This window comes from Dermacentor andersoni, chromosome 8, assembly GCF_023375885.2.
Source record: "Dermacentor andersoni chromosome 8, qqDerAnde1_hic_scaffold, whole genome shotgun sequence".
Taxonomy (NCBI): Eukaryota; Metazoa; Arthropoda; class Arachnida; order Ixodida; family Ixodidae; genus Dermacentor; species Dermacentor andersoni.
The window spans coordinates 118,997,237-119,013,126 of NC_092821.1; the positions used below are offsets into that span (position 1 = coordinate 118,997,237).

The window sequence follows — 15,890 nt, forward strand, 5'->3', positions numbered from 1 at the left end:
CCCGTTCGCCGCAGCCACGTCGCCTTTCGTCCCCTGTGGCTTCTGGCCGCACCCTTTCGGAAAACTAGGAAATGCAGCCCTCGGAGGTGGTGCTGCATTGACGACTACTGCAGTAAATCCTCTGTCTGTGCCCACAAAAAGAAGTGCAATTGATGTTAAAATAGACGGCGTACCTGTCCAAGCACTCGTCTACACTGGAGTCCACGTATCAGTGGCGAGTGCTAGCCTACATGCACGTTTAAAAAAGGTCCTCACCCCAGCAGCTGCCCGAGTGCTTCATGTGGCCGACGGCGGCGTGCTGGTTGTTCTTGGAATGTGTACTACACGCTTAATTGTAGCCCGCCACCCTACTTCTGTTCACTTTGCTTTAATCGACAACTGCCCTTACGACGTTATCTTTGGATTGGACTTTTTATCCACTCATTCTGCTCTCATCGACTGCGCGACCGGCGTCCTTCAGTTAGAACTGCCTCAACTCGCCCGTGCTCCGAGCCACCCCTCACCGCACTTGTGCTCACTTCACGATGTGCGTCTGTCACCCGAGGCAGTTACGTCACTTTGACCGCCAGACGGTGAATATGTGTTGCGCCCCATCATCGACGTGCTTTTTAACCGGAACCTTGCTGTTCCGCATACGCTGGTCACGGACGACGTCGTTCTACCGCTTCTGAATTTCAGCCCGTGCCCTCAAGTGATTCCGGCCAGCATGTTCCTGACCAGCGTTTCTAGTAGTTCCGAATTTGACATTGAGAGTCTGAATGCCGAGGGCGGTTTATTAGCGCCAATTTCAGCTCACATCTCTGGTTCCTTAACGAATGACTAAGTGAAAATGATTGCACCTGACCTCACATCTGCACAGGCCACGGACATACGTCTACTGTTCGAATCGTACTGTGACATCTTTGACTTCGGTGACAGGCCTTTAGGCCAAACATCTGTTGTTCACGACCGTATAAACACTGGACACAAACATCCTATTAGTCGGGGTCCCTATCATGCATTGCATGCTGAACGTCGAGTCATCCAATCATAAGTGGACAAAATGCTCCGCAATGGGGTCATCGAGCCATCAGCCAACCCTTTGGCCTCGCCTGTCGTCCTTGTGAAAAAGAAAGATGGTACCTGGCGTTTTTGCGTCGATTATTGCCATTTAAACAAAATCACGCGAAAACACGTCTACCCACTACCACGCATAGACGAAGCCTTGGACTGCTTGCACGGAGCTAAATACTTCTCGTCCATCGATCCTTGATCCGGCTACTGGCAGATTTCAATTCATGAAATGGGCCGCAAGAAGACGGCCCTCAATACGCCGGATGGTTTATATCAATTCCAAGTCATGCTCTTTGGCCTATGCAATGCTCCTGCGACATTTGAGCGCATGATGTACTCTTCTGCGAGGCTACAATTTGACCAGCAGTCTTTGTTACTTTTGACGACGCGATTGCTTTTTCTCCCACGATCAGCAGCCAGCTTACCCGACTCGCTGCCATTCTTGCGGTTTTTCGACCTTTGGTGTTAATGCGAATTAAGGCACTTCAACCAATTACTTTTCTTGGGAGCCGAACCCACGACCTATAGTGTTCATTAAGGCGAAGCTAATTAAGGCACAATCAACTAAGGTAGATTAAATGCACTCGAACATATGAGACATTTGGTGGTAGTCGAACCCACGACCTTGCGTTGTGCGCACTTTCAGGCGAACACAGCTGGTCACGTGACGTCGCTGCTTCTCCTGATGTGGTTGCTCGAGTAACGTGACTCCGCCAATGGCTCTACCGGAAGCCGCCACGCTTCTGATGACGTGGTCACAACGCTTTCGCATCCGTCCACTTAGAGATAACTAAGTGTCGTTAAACTTTAGGAAACTCATCCGTTGTCTAAATTTGTTGCTTATCTATTAATGTGACTCGCCGTTTTGCCTTAGCGGCTCACCTAATAAACGGAACGCACGAGCAGTTGGAGATCATGCAGACCAGCTCGGCAGTGGAAGATCAGCAAAAGCTCATCGCCAGAGCCGAAAGTGCTGCCACCGCTGCTGGGGCCCTGCAGGACTGAGGGCAGCCACCACAGGGATCCACTCCTCTCCCTGCCCAATCAAAATAACGTTTTTTCTCTTGCTCTTTCTCACCTACACCGCTTTCTGCAGTTGTGACATATGCATGTTTTAAAAGATAGCGGCCATGACTGTAGTGAGTGATGTGGGTGATTTCAACGTGAACGTATCAAAGCGCACAAACAGGTGGTTGCCGCAGTGCCTGAATGAATTGTTAAGACTAAAGTATTCCACTGACGACTACGTGCCTACCACTGCACAAGGAGGAGTCATTGGTTATGTGCACTTAAGTGGTATACACAATGTCAAAACACTAAGTTACGTGTCATGCATGAGCACCCATAGACCCGTGCTCAATGTACTGGCACCAAACACGTACAAGAGGGAACACCAGGAAGAAGCACAAGACGCACACATGAGCCAAAAAAAAAAGTTTACGTATATGAAATGTGGAATGTGAAATACAAGACAGCGTAAGTGTATATGTACATACATTGTCTTTAATTCCGCACGCACACACAACTATTACTCTTTCCAGAACAGCAGCAGAGGTAGGCTGGAGCAGAATATGACGGTGCGCATATCGTGGATAATTGCCTTACAGGGAGCTTCCGCAATTTTTTTTTATATTAAACGCACGGAACTTATTAACCAATACTGATCTGAAATAGCCTCCTCCTTATACCAAGCGGGGCATTTGATACAGAACGCGGTACGACTGCTGCCAGGGTGATGGAGCCACTGGCAGCGGCATTATGGGAACGAACTGTATCTGAAATATCTCTGAAAGCAGCGTTCAGATATATTTTATTGCTTTTTGTCTTTTTTTTTTTCTAACGGTGGACGTGCTCCAAAGCTAATGTGCAGATATGGAGGCAAGTGCGGTGTGAGTTGGCGACCCAATCTCAAACATGAATAACTCTCTCGTTATACTGACGATTAGAACGAGCCTAAAGAAAAGACCAAAATCACTGGCTACTAAGCGCAGTATTCTTTCCAATAATTGTATTCGTTGCTTGCATATTTCCTCCGTTGGAGACAAATCCCGTATATAAAAAACAGACCTAAAAAGTCGCGATTGTTTGTCATAGAAGAATTCGGGTTTTAACGATGTGCGAAGTTGCACAAGTTGTTAATTTGTTGTAAACTTAGGAGAACGCATTATGAACACGATCGTAAGCAAGAAAACGTGCACAACCAACCCAGCGAAGGTTTGATCCGCTGATACGCAGGCCATTTTTAATAGCAGGAAAATCTGTCCGTTATTAGCTGGGTTCGAGAAAACACTAAAGTGAAGTGATCTGGCCTGTTTTCGACATGTTCGGAGAGCGTCTTACCAGGCAAATAAATCCAAAGAACCGCGCTGTACATGGCTCCCAATTCGGTGAGTGCCCGCTCCGCGATCAGGTACACCGTACCTATAATCGCGGGAGCAGACAGCACGAACGTGGCGAAGATGAGCACTGCAAAAGATGAAAACAAGCAAAAAATTTAGGAGGACGCTTAAGCTTCACCTTTTAAAGAGTGGAACGCGATAGAATTCAAACATCTCTCACTGCTTCTCACGCATCCCAGCAACTGCGGCTCATGTAACCGCAATGTTTTCCTGCAAACGCTGGCGGCGAATGCTATGCTCGAAGCAAGCTTTCTGGTAGAAACGCGGCGTCTTGCGTGGGTCGATCTCATGTTGCTGTTTCGCACTTTAATATGCCAGCTTGAGAAGAGATAACATAAAAGATATGCGCTCTCGGTGCTTTCGCGCTGTCCGGCTTTGGATGACAAGGGGAGAGCAAGACTCGCGCCTCGCGCGACAGATGGCAGCAGGAGCGCGCGAATGATGACCTTGGTTACGGCGAGGCCGACGGCGACGCTAAACGCGGGAACGGGCGCCGAAAAGCTGCGCTCTGAGATGCACCCTGTTGTAACGCAGTGAAGGAGGACCTCCGAAGCGCAATCAGGATCGCCAACCCCGTTTGCGAGAGAGTGCTCTACCCCAATCAGTGCTCTTCGCTGCGGACCTTTGTGGATTCGCGGCTCACGTCCAACGACGCTCTTTTCAAGTACTGGAGGTGCTCAGGCCTCCACAACGCCTGCCCCCTGGAATTGTGGTTCCGCACGCTACACTTGATCAGCCGATGCCGCCCAGTAGACGTCACCATCATAAGCCAGCCTTTGGTCCGGCGCCCTTCGCCAAAGAAACCCCGCTGTGTTCAGCGGCAAAGACGAGCGCGACCACGACGTACAGCGCTGGTCCACATGGTGCGAGAGGGTGAGCACGTACACTAGATGGGATGATACCCCGAAGTTGAACAGCATCGTTTTTTACCTCTCGTACGTGGCAAACTTGTGGTACAAGGACGGCGAAACTGACTTTCAGACCGTGTCCGCTTTCAAAGCGTCGTTCTTGGACGTTCTCCGCCGCCCTACCGTCCGAAAGCTGCGCGCCGAACAATGGTCGCGCGCCCGGGGGCAACTTCCTTGTCAGACATTAACGACTTATATCGAGGGCGTCGTCGACCTGTGCAAGCGTGTTGATGCTTCAATGATGAGGCTGCTAAAATTGAGCGCGTAATGAAGGACATCGATGGAGACGTCTTTCAGATGCTTCTCCTGAAGTACCCTCACACTGTGGCCGAAGTTGTCACGCTAGGTCGGAGATACGATGGATTGTGGAAGCAACGAGCTTCGACCCGACGACCTACATCGTTGAATTCATCGTCCTCGCATCTTGCTCTCACGATATCACACTTGAATGGGACTTCCTCTCTCGTCACAACATCGTACTCGACTGCGCACGTGTTGAACTAGTTATTTCCGCTGTATAACGAGCTAATGAACAACACCCATCAGTGTCGAAGTAAACTCGTCATCATGGAAGACGTGGATATTCCTCCGGCGACGTTAGCTCTTCTACCCGTACTCTGCAGCTAGCTTTTCGACGAAGTCGTATTCGTTGAGCTGTCGAACCTTTTTCCGACTCGGGAAGCTCTTCTGCATTATGCGACCCTCGCCGTTGCGACCGGCTCCAGCATCCTCTTTATCACCAACCCCATTCATTTTTCTAGTCAAGCTGCTTCGCGGTGAATGTCTTGGATGCGTGCGATCCATTGATTCCTCAGAGTTTCAACGTGCGAAATGAGCCGCCTACACCCGACTTCGGTGCGCTGAGTGCCTCAACTTTTCTGACTCCTCAGCTAACAATCTGTTCAGTTCATTTATCGCCGGCGGATACACTCCTCTTCAACGCTCCGAGCGTCTGAATTTGCTCTGCCGTTTCTGCAATTCTTTCGACATTGCCCAGCCTGCACTTGGCTGCACCTCAACCGTTCGTCACCACATCGACACTGGCTTTAATTCACCGCTGCGCCAATAACCATATCGTGTTTCCGCCACAGAACGGCGCGTTATTGCAGAGCAAGTCGATGACAGGTTATGACGCGACGTCATCCGACCGTCACATAGTTCATGGGCCGCTCTAGTGGCTCTAGTAAAGAAAAATGATGGTTCAATCCGCTTCTGCCTGGATTGCCGGCTCCTTAATAAGATCACTTGAAAACACGTATAACTCTTGCTGCAGATTGACGATGCTCTCGATTGTTTACAAGGCTCCGAGTATCTGTCATCTTCGCTCGGGGTATTCGAACGTACCCTTGGTAGACGTCGATCGCCTCAAGACTGCCTTCGTCACACCTGACCAGTTATACGAATTCACTGTCATGCATTTCGCCTTTTGCGATGCGTCCGCCTCTTCGAGCCCATGATGGACTCGGTGCTGCACGGCCTAATGTGGCACATGCGTTTTTGCTACCTGGACGACATGGTCGACTTAGCTCCAGTTTTCGCAACACACCTTGAGTGCCTTAAACACGTACTGATATTCCTGAAGGATGTCGGGCTCCAGCTGAATATCAAGAAGTGCCGCTTCGCTGCACAGCATTTGACGATCCTTGACCACGTTGTTTCCAAGAACGGTGTTGAAGGACGCGACCTCACCCAGCTAAACGCCACACTGTTGCTCACTTTCCCAAACCGACAACAATCAAAGAGTTCAGGAGCTCCGTAGGGCTAAGCTCCTACTTTCGGCGGTTGGCCCGTAATTTCGCCTCTATCATGCCACCTCTAACACAGCTCCTTAAGAGCGCCAGCTATATATCATCGTTATCTTAAGTGTGCGACCACGCGTTCTCCACTCTCCGCCGTCTCCTAACTTCTCCCTCTATATTGCGCCATTACGAACCCAGGGCTGCAACTTAAATGTACGTGAGTCCAAGCGGTGTCGGTCTCAGTGCAGTTTTTGCACAGCGGAAACCTGACTTTCCCGAATATGTCGTCGCATATCCAAGTCGAATTCTCACAAAAGCTTATTCAAACTACAGTATTACCGATACAGAATGATTTGCCATAGTTTAGAGGCTCAGTAAATGTCGTCAGTATGTATATTGCCGTGCTTTCGACGTTGTCTTCGTTCTAGGACCCATCAGGCCGCCTTGCACGCTGGGCTAACGAGATTAAGGACTATGACATCAGCGTTGTATATACTTCCGGCCGTAAGCATGCAGATGCTGACGCACTCTCCCGGTCACCTCCCCTGCCTAGGCTGCGTCCCTCTCCCGCCTCGAGCACACGCTGTCTTCTCGAGATATTCACACAGTCTCCTGAGCACAGCGCAAGGATCCATGGATCGTTTCATTCCTTGACGTCATTTCTGGAGCACCCACACTTCCGATATCTCGGACGTTGCGTCGTCAAGTTTCGCACTTCGTTATTCGTGACAAACTCCTGCACCGGCGCAACTTTTCGCCACATCTTCGGAAGTGGCCTCTCGTGATACCACAAACGTAGCGCTCTGAAATCAGCGCATTTTTTCACTCAGACCCACAATGTGCTCACGTCGGTGTCTCCAAGACTTACTAATGCCTTCGGCACCAATGTAATTGGCGTGGGATGCACACCTTCATTCGCCAGTGTATGTACCTGCTGCCGATCTCCGCCACCGTCGACACGCTATCGCCCTCAGGTCCTACATCGACACTACTGTGCCCACCTCTTAGATCGCCAGGATGTCTCATGCTTATTGCAATGAAGAGGAGGAGGACAGCCGAAGCGCAAAGAGGATCGCTAGAGCAGTGCGCGTGAGGGATAAACCTAAACCAATGCTCTTCGCTGCGGACCTTTCTGTATTCACGGCCCACGTCCAATAAACCTCTTCTAATAAACTGCATATAGCCTCTTATACTACCGCTACACATGCACTGAGTAAAGGCTCTGTTTTATACAAAATTACGAATTGATAGAAAAAAAGCTTTCTAGCTATCGACTCTCCCTTCAACAATATATATGCCTTTATTAGGGCATCCTTCCTTTAATAAAGCTTTCTGAAACGGCTTGGCTATTTCAATACACTGACAATCAGAGTCAATCCGTTCTGCACATTTTTTGTTGTACCCTTGAAACGTAAGTTGGTAGAGAACGCTCTCTTTTTGTTGTTGTTGTCGTTTAGTGTCCCTTCAAAGTGACAATAGCGTGTGAACTCACTGCAAGTGCCTTCCAGGATTCCCTGGATGCCACAGTTGATCAGGCACCACGGACCGACGAAGGCAACGTAGAGAAGAAAGTCGAAAGCAAAGTGCGACAGCACGTAAACGCTGCCCGTCAAACCGGTCATGAGCTGAACGTCGCGAGCGCCACCCAGCCTCTCGGCGGCTGGAAACGCGGCGAACGCCGAGAAGGCCAGGGCATACGAGAAGGCGTGCAGTGACACCCACATAAGCTGAGGCAGCTCTTCGACGACGAGCTGCATCTGGGAAATGTGGGCAGCGATGCGGACCGCCGGTTGACGTGTCAGCAAGCGCAGCATCGCCGTGTCTGCGAGGTTCAGAAGCACTGGCAAGGTGGCCCAGTTCCTCGTGTCGACCATGAGACGGATTCTGCGAGTGTTACGAAAATAGGCGAGCATAAAAGCAGTATAAGCGCGACTGTCAAAGTGCACCTAGCGATAGCTTCCAGGCAGCATTCGGTGTTATGCTGCAAAGACGCTTATTGGGTTAATGCTGCGTGAATTGGGGGTGATGCGACGTATGGGCACGTGGGAGTGAGCTCGGGGCACTCAGGCTCACCGACCACGAGACGAGGCAGACGCTGATGTGTGTTCTCTACACTTACGGTTACACCGCGGAGTAAGACGCACATAAGCGCCCTACTCTCCTATAAGGCAATGCATATGGCACGGCCAAACAATGTCGCAGCGATAAATGGGGCCCAGCCTTATTTTTTGCTGTTCTCTCAGCCCGCGCTTACCGCCTCACGTGTTCGTGGCATTCAATGGTACTCTCATCCCTTTGTTCCCTTCTCTCGCTATGGCGCGAAAAATATGCGCTCCGCGCGGCGGTCACCTCGAGAAATCAATGGGTTGTGAGTGCTTTCAGCTATGATAACGTTATGTCGTCGGATGATGCGTTACGCCGTTGTCGTCGATTGAAGAGAAGTATCAATCATCTAAATTAATGGTTACGGCATTGGGATGTAGCTCTGGTTCAACAGGGTTTGATGCCAGTGTTCGGCACGTAGTTCCTTCTGCTGGGTTATTCGGCGTGGCAGCAGCAGCAGTAGCCACGATGATAAAAGTTTAAGAGGACGCAACAAATCGTTCAGTGTACACGAGCAAAACAGCTCTATCTCTTCCGGTGTAGCCGACGCATGTTAATGTATGCTGCGCCGCCTCTACAGACATCGGTGTCCGGCCGCATGTTCCGACGGCTTTATCGTTCGGTTGCTTCGCCAATGTGACGCAGACTACGTTGCTGCACGTTAACAGTCATGGAAGAAAGAAAGATTGTGCGGCAGCATTGCGCCATGCCATCGAAGCCACACGCTATCGACCCAACACGTGGCCGTGACGTCTGAGCGCGCGGTAGGTTTTAGTCGCTCCACTTGTGCGGGCTACGGCAAGACGCTCGATTAAGTGCGCACCGATTAACTACTACCGGCAACCAAACATTCCCGGCCAATGTTCTTAGTCTCCGAAGCCACGTGCTTGGTCGACAGCGCGAGGAAAGAAAGCGGAGGAAACGGCTTCACGGAGAGTTCGCTTGCCAAGGCTGGCCCTTTGATACAGAACTCTCTCCCATTCCATCTGCTTCCATCGCGTCATAGCACTGACGCCATTTTCAGGCTTCATATGCACGCTTCGGTGCATCGCTTGCTGTTTCCTTAATGGTGTTTCACACCGGCGGCCGAACGAAAGCCACTCTAGAAGTTTCACGCACACTTTTTCCTGCACAAGATGAAACATACAGCATATAAATGCTTCTAATGTGCCCAGTACCCGTCCTTTAGCGTTCCCTAAACCATCTAAGACACCAACACCAGCGTGGCGACCCGCCGTTATAGATGATCTCACCTGTCTGGTTCTAGGACAATAACCATCGGGTACGTTTGCACGTAAGCCGCGAAGTCGTCCACGACCAGGTTGTTGACGTCCGGTACCAGCCGGACGTTGCAACCTTCAGCCTCTACGAGAACCTGCAGCGCCCGACTCAAATTGGCCATGGATTTCGACTCCTGCAGTACGACTGTGTAGCCGGGAAAGTAGTGCGCCAGACGAATCTCCGTCGTTTCGGTCAGCCGGAACAGGTCCGCGTCATTTTGCGGTTCCTTTGACCCCAGTTCGTCCTGTAAGAAACTGCTGCACAGTCCATTCAGCCATATCTCCCCAATGATGAAGATACAGTGAAGGGAACGATGAATATTTTAGGGTCGAGTCTGACATCGAAGATGAAGTTGCGCTCACTGCGTGTGAGAAATGTCTTTAAAGACGCAGACGTTTTGGTGCCCGCACTCAAAACTGCAAAGTGGCTTGTATCATTTTCAATTTGGTCAGCACTTAACAAGGTAGCTATACGGGCTAAGTACGGCCGCCGAATCGTCTTTTTCTTAGATGGCCACGAGTGATCGCATCTTCAGTCCTCTGTACGAGTGTGCGAAATAACAGAATGTTGTGCATACCGCACGAAGTATTGCAAGCAACGCTACGCAAGACATTTCGCAAGGCCTCGCTGTCTATCGTTGTTTATAGTTCCGCAAAGTTTTATCGGATGGCAGAACGAGTCCGTATAAGGCGAGAAAATTGTTTCTCTGACACCATCTTTTATAATCGGCACGAATGTGCCGCTGACACTGTCACCACTGCAGGTTTAGCTGCAGCCATGGAATTCCTGTCCTTTTCCGAGATTTGCGCGCGAGCCAAGTAAGAAGGAGCAGTGGCAGTGCTGACAAGTGTATCTTGGTGGCGGTCTCGGAGTAGAAGAGCTCGCCCACGTGCACTCTGGAAGAAGCGTTTCGTAGAGAACAACTTCGAATTTAATTTAGGCTGGTAAACTTTCTCTGTGGCACCGCCGATTGAATTCGTATAAGCCAACTTATTCGTCACCTGCAACAGCAGCCGCGGAAGCACCATCGGCACCAGGAACGACACGACGAAGATGCCCCAGCTCCGAGTCGCGTACGTGAGACGCTTGATGAACAACGCGTAGAAGCAGCGTGCCAGCGTGCGCTCCTGTTTGGACGCCGACCTACACAAGACGCCGACGACTTCGTCCCCTGCAAGCGCATAGCATTCAGTCACATCTGTTAAGAGAAGCTTCGCAATGGGCAAAAATGTTGAAAACAAACCCTGGCCGTACGTCCTGCCACAAATCTGTAACACTCTCTGCGAACGCCTAAATGTCTGGGAACTTCGGAGATTGCCCCCTTCGGCTATCCATCGAACTTCCCCACTATGTGCCAGCGTGACACTCGGTGGACAGCATCTTCAAAAACAGATTATCTCGAATGAGCGCTCCAATCTCAACATCTTTCGATTAGGATCGTCCAGAGGGTGCGCCCTTCCAATAAAATGGCCGTTGACGACACCGAATCGTAATGTTTTCGCTACGTAATAGCAGAATTTTATTTCGGATCATAACAGTGGAATAACGCAACAAGAAAGTTGCGATAACTTGTTATGAATGAGAAATTGTTGAATGCCTTAAAGTTTCGAAAATTCAGAGTATCGAGTTAACAAATCTGTAGCCCAGCAGCAAGAAAAGACACGATTCCGTAAACTACACCTAATGATACACCTGAAGCGCATAAAATTGATGTAATATGCACCCCCATGAAATATTACACCATCAATCAGTATGTGAGTAGAGCTCTTGAAAAACACTTGAGCACATTGCACCAAACTCAAGCAAGCTAGAAATTCATACACCAAGCTTTCCCGCTTCAGACGCTCTAAGGAAAGGCGCACAAAAGTGCAATATCTGCTTTTCCTGGAAAATTCCACATTTGCAAGATTCATGCTTCCATTCTTGTTATCCGCCAATCCTTGGCAAGGTTTGTGAAAAATTCGAGGCCAAAGTCAAACAACGTTTCCTTCGGCGAGTTGGCTCACACCTGCGCAGGAAAACAGAAGAGCGAAATAAACGAGGACGAGTCGAGTACACAGCACTGGCTCTTGTCCTGTGCCAGTCTTGTGTGTGCGTCTAGCCCTTGTTTCTTTCGCGCTTCTGTTTTTCGTCCGCTTCCTGCAGGCGCTGCAATTAAAATTTCTCCCTCAAATGCAATATAACTAATTTCAGTTGTTGCAATGGTTGACTCCTATAGCACTTCTGCATTATTCGTGTACTTGGACAAGAATATATCAATCGGTACCGAACTATAACATCGTCTTAGAGGTCAAGCTCAGTAAAATTTTCGACCACGTAAAGGCTGCGTGCGTGCATTTACGTGTGTTTGTAGGTGTGTGTGTTTGTGTGCGAGGTGTGTGTGTGTGTGTGCGCGTGTGTACGCGCACTCGCATGACGTGCTTCATTTTACAAAGTTTCAAAGGAGTCTGAAAAATTTAGACTTTCCCGAACACTCCATTTCAGTATAGGGCTGATAAGTAGATAGACAGTGAGCCAACTCCTCTTCGCTAGTTTTCTACATTTGTCAAGTATATCTAAAAAAAAGTTCTTTACAATGCGTGCCCATATATTGACAGCACGCAGTAGTGCACGTACCAGTGCTTACACAGTGCCTAGCTGTGCGATTATGTCACTCCTTGGTGCGAAACTTGAGCGTAGCTGTATGCGTGTTTTCATTTAGCGATATATTGGCCTGCGCGGACAATCTGTCTCGCGCGGCACGTTGCAAACAGAGTTAAGTGTTGCGCAACTTCCTCGCACACCTGCAGATGGCGACAGCCAGCGCGTGGTCGACGCACGGACGCAAATCACAGCAGCCGCCACCGAAAGATCTCCCAGACGACGCGCGTTACTCTGGCGCCATCTCGTAGCCATCGTCGCCGCACTACACTTTTCTTCTCACGCTTTCGCCATACCCTCCTCCGCTTTCCTCTTCGTGTCTTTCATCCCGCGCTGAGCTCCGCGTTCGCTTTCATCTTTCGCGGTGCTCTTTCGCTCGGTTACGCCGCCGCCGACGCCGACGCTCGCCGCTGGAAATGGCGCCTAAGATCTTCGCTCTAAATGTACATTTATTGTAACAAAACGCGCAAGCTAACTCTTAAAGAGACACTAAAGAGAAAAAATAAGTTATACAAGTAGATTAGGCTCGCGCAATGCGAAAAAGAAGACAGCGAGTCTAAATAAAGGATGGCTTCGTAATTCAGTAACGACGAGAAAGCTAATCATGGCAGCTGAAGCCCTCTTGAAATCCCCCCACCATGCTTGCGATGACGTCATAGATTTTGACGCTTCATCTGCTCGGGCGTAGTATACATTTTAGTGGAATTTAAATAAGGCAGATTTGAAGACTATACGATTTTGATACAATTACGAGGAACAAAACTGAAATCCATGACGTCCCACTGTCCCACCAGTTCTGTAGTTGTCGCGAGAATGCCACAAAAACGAATGTTTCGTGCCTGTTATTTTTGTTGTAGCAATCAACGTCTTATTACAAGTAAGGAAAAATTAACTTTTCAAGGATACTTAATCAGACTAAACTGATGTACAATTTCTATTTCCTTATTATCCCTTTCAGCACACGCAGAAATTACATCGAGGTAATTACGTAGTTAAGCACAATCTGCTGCGCGGATGAACAGCTTAAGTGGGTTGACATGTACAGCTTACCTTCTTGGGCTTCCGGTCGTTTCTCTTCCGGTGTCCAGTTCATGTTTATCCTAAGGGAAGAGGAAAGGTACACAAGTCAGCGGCGCTGCTAACCCTCATCTCCATTACGAACGTAGCACCTAACTTTCTTAGCAAGGAAGGTTTGCTACATGAAACGCTGGCTTGGATAGAATTGAGCAAGACACATGACAGTCCTTCTTCACTCCTGTTAAAGTCAGTGCTTTCTGGTGAGTACTATTCTTGCAATGCGCATCCAATGACCCCCTGCAATGGCTGTTCTCAAGCAACATTGGTAAATTCTTTTAAACGTGTTTTCTCTATATTGCGTTACTTTCCGAAGTCTCTCTCTGCTCAATTTCTGTGGAGGGTAGCGCCACAGTAATAGCGATCTATCGTAGCGCTCACATGCTGGCGGACAGCAAGAGAAACGATTGACGGCCGTTCACAGAACTGACAAGACTCGATTACACTTGACAGTTCTTTGCCTGGCTTTTCTTTACAGTGGTAGCTATTGCGGGACCACTACCCTGGTCGTTTTGATATCGTATGGTTTTTGTCACTGTAATCCATGAATGCCCTCGAACTAACAAGAAACTAAAAACAAACAAAATTATATATAAACCATCGATGGCGATACTCGATGTAAGCGAACAGCCCGAACAAACGAAGGATAGACAGTGTCGCCCCTCCTCTCCGCCCATCGTCACAATTCGGTTGTATAAAGGCACGCACACTTTCCCTCAGAGCGTTCCCTCCTGTTCCCTCACCCCCGACCAACACCTCTTACACAAGTTGTGCAGGAAATGTTGTCTCCAAACACTAAAACGGCCGAAAGAGCCAAAGAAAGCTATCCGCTTTAGAAGATAACGATGCCCCACCAGGATTTCTACTACCGAACCCTTATATTGAATACAAGTCTCCCCCACTCCACTGTTGCCGCTGCTAAGACTCATGCGCTTGCACAAAATGGCACGTGACATTTCGAGCGCTATTTAAACGATTGGCTGGCTCCATGCCGAGCTTCTTGATGCGAAAGCCCACTGAGGCCCATTGGGCGAAAAAGCCGGTGTCTGTCTTCTGTAGCAACGAAACGGCACCTAAACTCGCATTGCCATTAGCTGCGAGCCACCTCACGGGCGCAGCTCGACGGATCAGAGTGGACGAAAGGAAACACCTGCTGCAGCAGTGGCACGCCAGATGTTGCATGGGGAGAGAGGGTATCGCCGCGACATGACGTCACCCTCGCTGTCGCTCTCGACACCAGCACTCCTCGACGGAGTAGAGCGCGGGCGAAAGGGAAGCCGGCTGGCTGCCAGAGCGCGCCAGGTGTTGGTAACGTTTTCGGTACCACTATGGTACCGAAAACTTGGCCAACAGGTGGTTCGCGCTAAAGACCCTTTGAAGCACACGAAATACCAGGGAGTGAGCTACAAGATACCACAAAAAGTAGTGTGGCGTGTCGTACATCGGCGAGACCGGAAATCTTGAATGGCGCTTGAAGCAACACATGAGTGACGTCGCCAAGGGCCACACAACCGCGAACGCCCTGGCGGACCATCACAAACTATCCGGACACAGCATTGACTGGGACTGAGCATCCATTATGGCAAGTGAGAAACATTTATCATCCCATTTGCTTTTAGAATCGTACTACATTCGATGAGCTAAACGCACGATAAACAGGACGCGGGGTAATCTTCCCGAGATATACACCCACACGCTGCGCCACCTCACCCATAAATAGTCGAGCGCATGCTTACATCTTCGTTACACCCGAAACGTCATGTTCTGCATTTTTCTTTCATCCTTGGCGAGTGCATGTTTTTTCGTACTGGCACGTCACTCGCAGCGCTAAACTCGAAGGACCCTTCAGCGCCGTTCATCTGGGCACTAACGCTTTCGCATTCACAACTCATTAAGCACTTAGGTGTCCTCGGATTTTGTTACGAACCATATATAGCCAGTTGCAGGAAACAATTTAAAGGAAGCCAGTGACAAGTGAAAGGCTTGATGGAAAAGAGGAAGTCAGAGTCGTGTCGCTTTTTTCCTCTATCGTCAGGTAGCGCCACCTGCCCAACTGAAAACTGCTCGTACTGAAAATCTCACTGCCTCAAGGATTCTCGATGGAAGATTGCTCGCGTGCACCTCCGAATATTTACTAGGAGTAATTATGCAGCAAACACTGCAATACGTTCTGCACCTTATAGTATTGTACCAGCTATCACGTCTCCTCCGCATCTTAGATGAAACACACTTTCTTGGTACCCTTAATGTCTATAGAACCACCTCTCCCCATGAACATAGTGAATCTTTCCTTTCAAACACTCCGGTTACCCCTCCTTCATTATGGCATACCCGCTTAACCTTCTTGGCCCTGAGGGGCAGGGGTCTACTTTGTAAACGTTGCCAAGAAAGGTGCTTGTTGCCCTGACAAACATAAATCCCCTTGCCGACATGTAACTGGCTTCCGAGCTAAGGATGGACACTCCTTCACACATTGTCGACGATATTGCTCGTTTCCTTCGTTTGAGACATGCACGTCATGAGGAGTCCGATTTGCCGGAATTTCAGAGAGAGGCTTTTGTAATTTCACGCAACATAACTATGATGTTAGTGCGCTCGTGAAACATCAGAACTTGTTGCACGATTACTCCGAAGCCTCCCCTCATTTCAGAGGGCTATCCAACCTGGTCAGTAATAAACGGGACTTTATTCTA

The 15,890-nt window shown here is 49.3% G+C and overlaps 1 protein-coding gene across 1 annotated transcript in view; it reads right to left on the bottom strand.

Moving 5' to 3' along the window:
- The window catches only part of LOC126529089 (phospholipid-transporting ATPase ABCA3-like), a 33,558-nt gene that overhangs the window by 3,297 nt on the left and 14,371 nt on the right, over positions 1-15,890 (bottom strand). The window contains exons 8-12 of the mRNA XM_055069843.2: positions 13,174-13,223; positions 10,485-10,654; positions 9,456-9,727; positions 7,592-7,983; positions 3,394-3,519 (exon numbers count right to left, since the gene is read on the bottom strand). Of these exons, the coding sequence (XP_054925818.1) occupies positions 3,394-3,519; positions 7,592-7,983; positions 9,456-9,727; positions 10,485-10,654; positions 13,174-13,223 (1,010 nt within the window). The remainder of the gene's footprint in view (positions 1-3,393; positions 3,520-7,591; positions 7,984-9,455; positions 9,728-10,484; positions 10,655-13,173; positions 13,224-15,890) is intronic.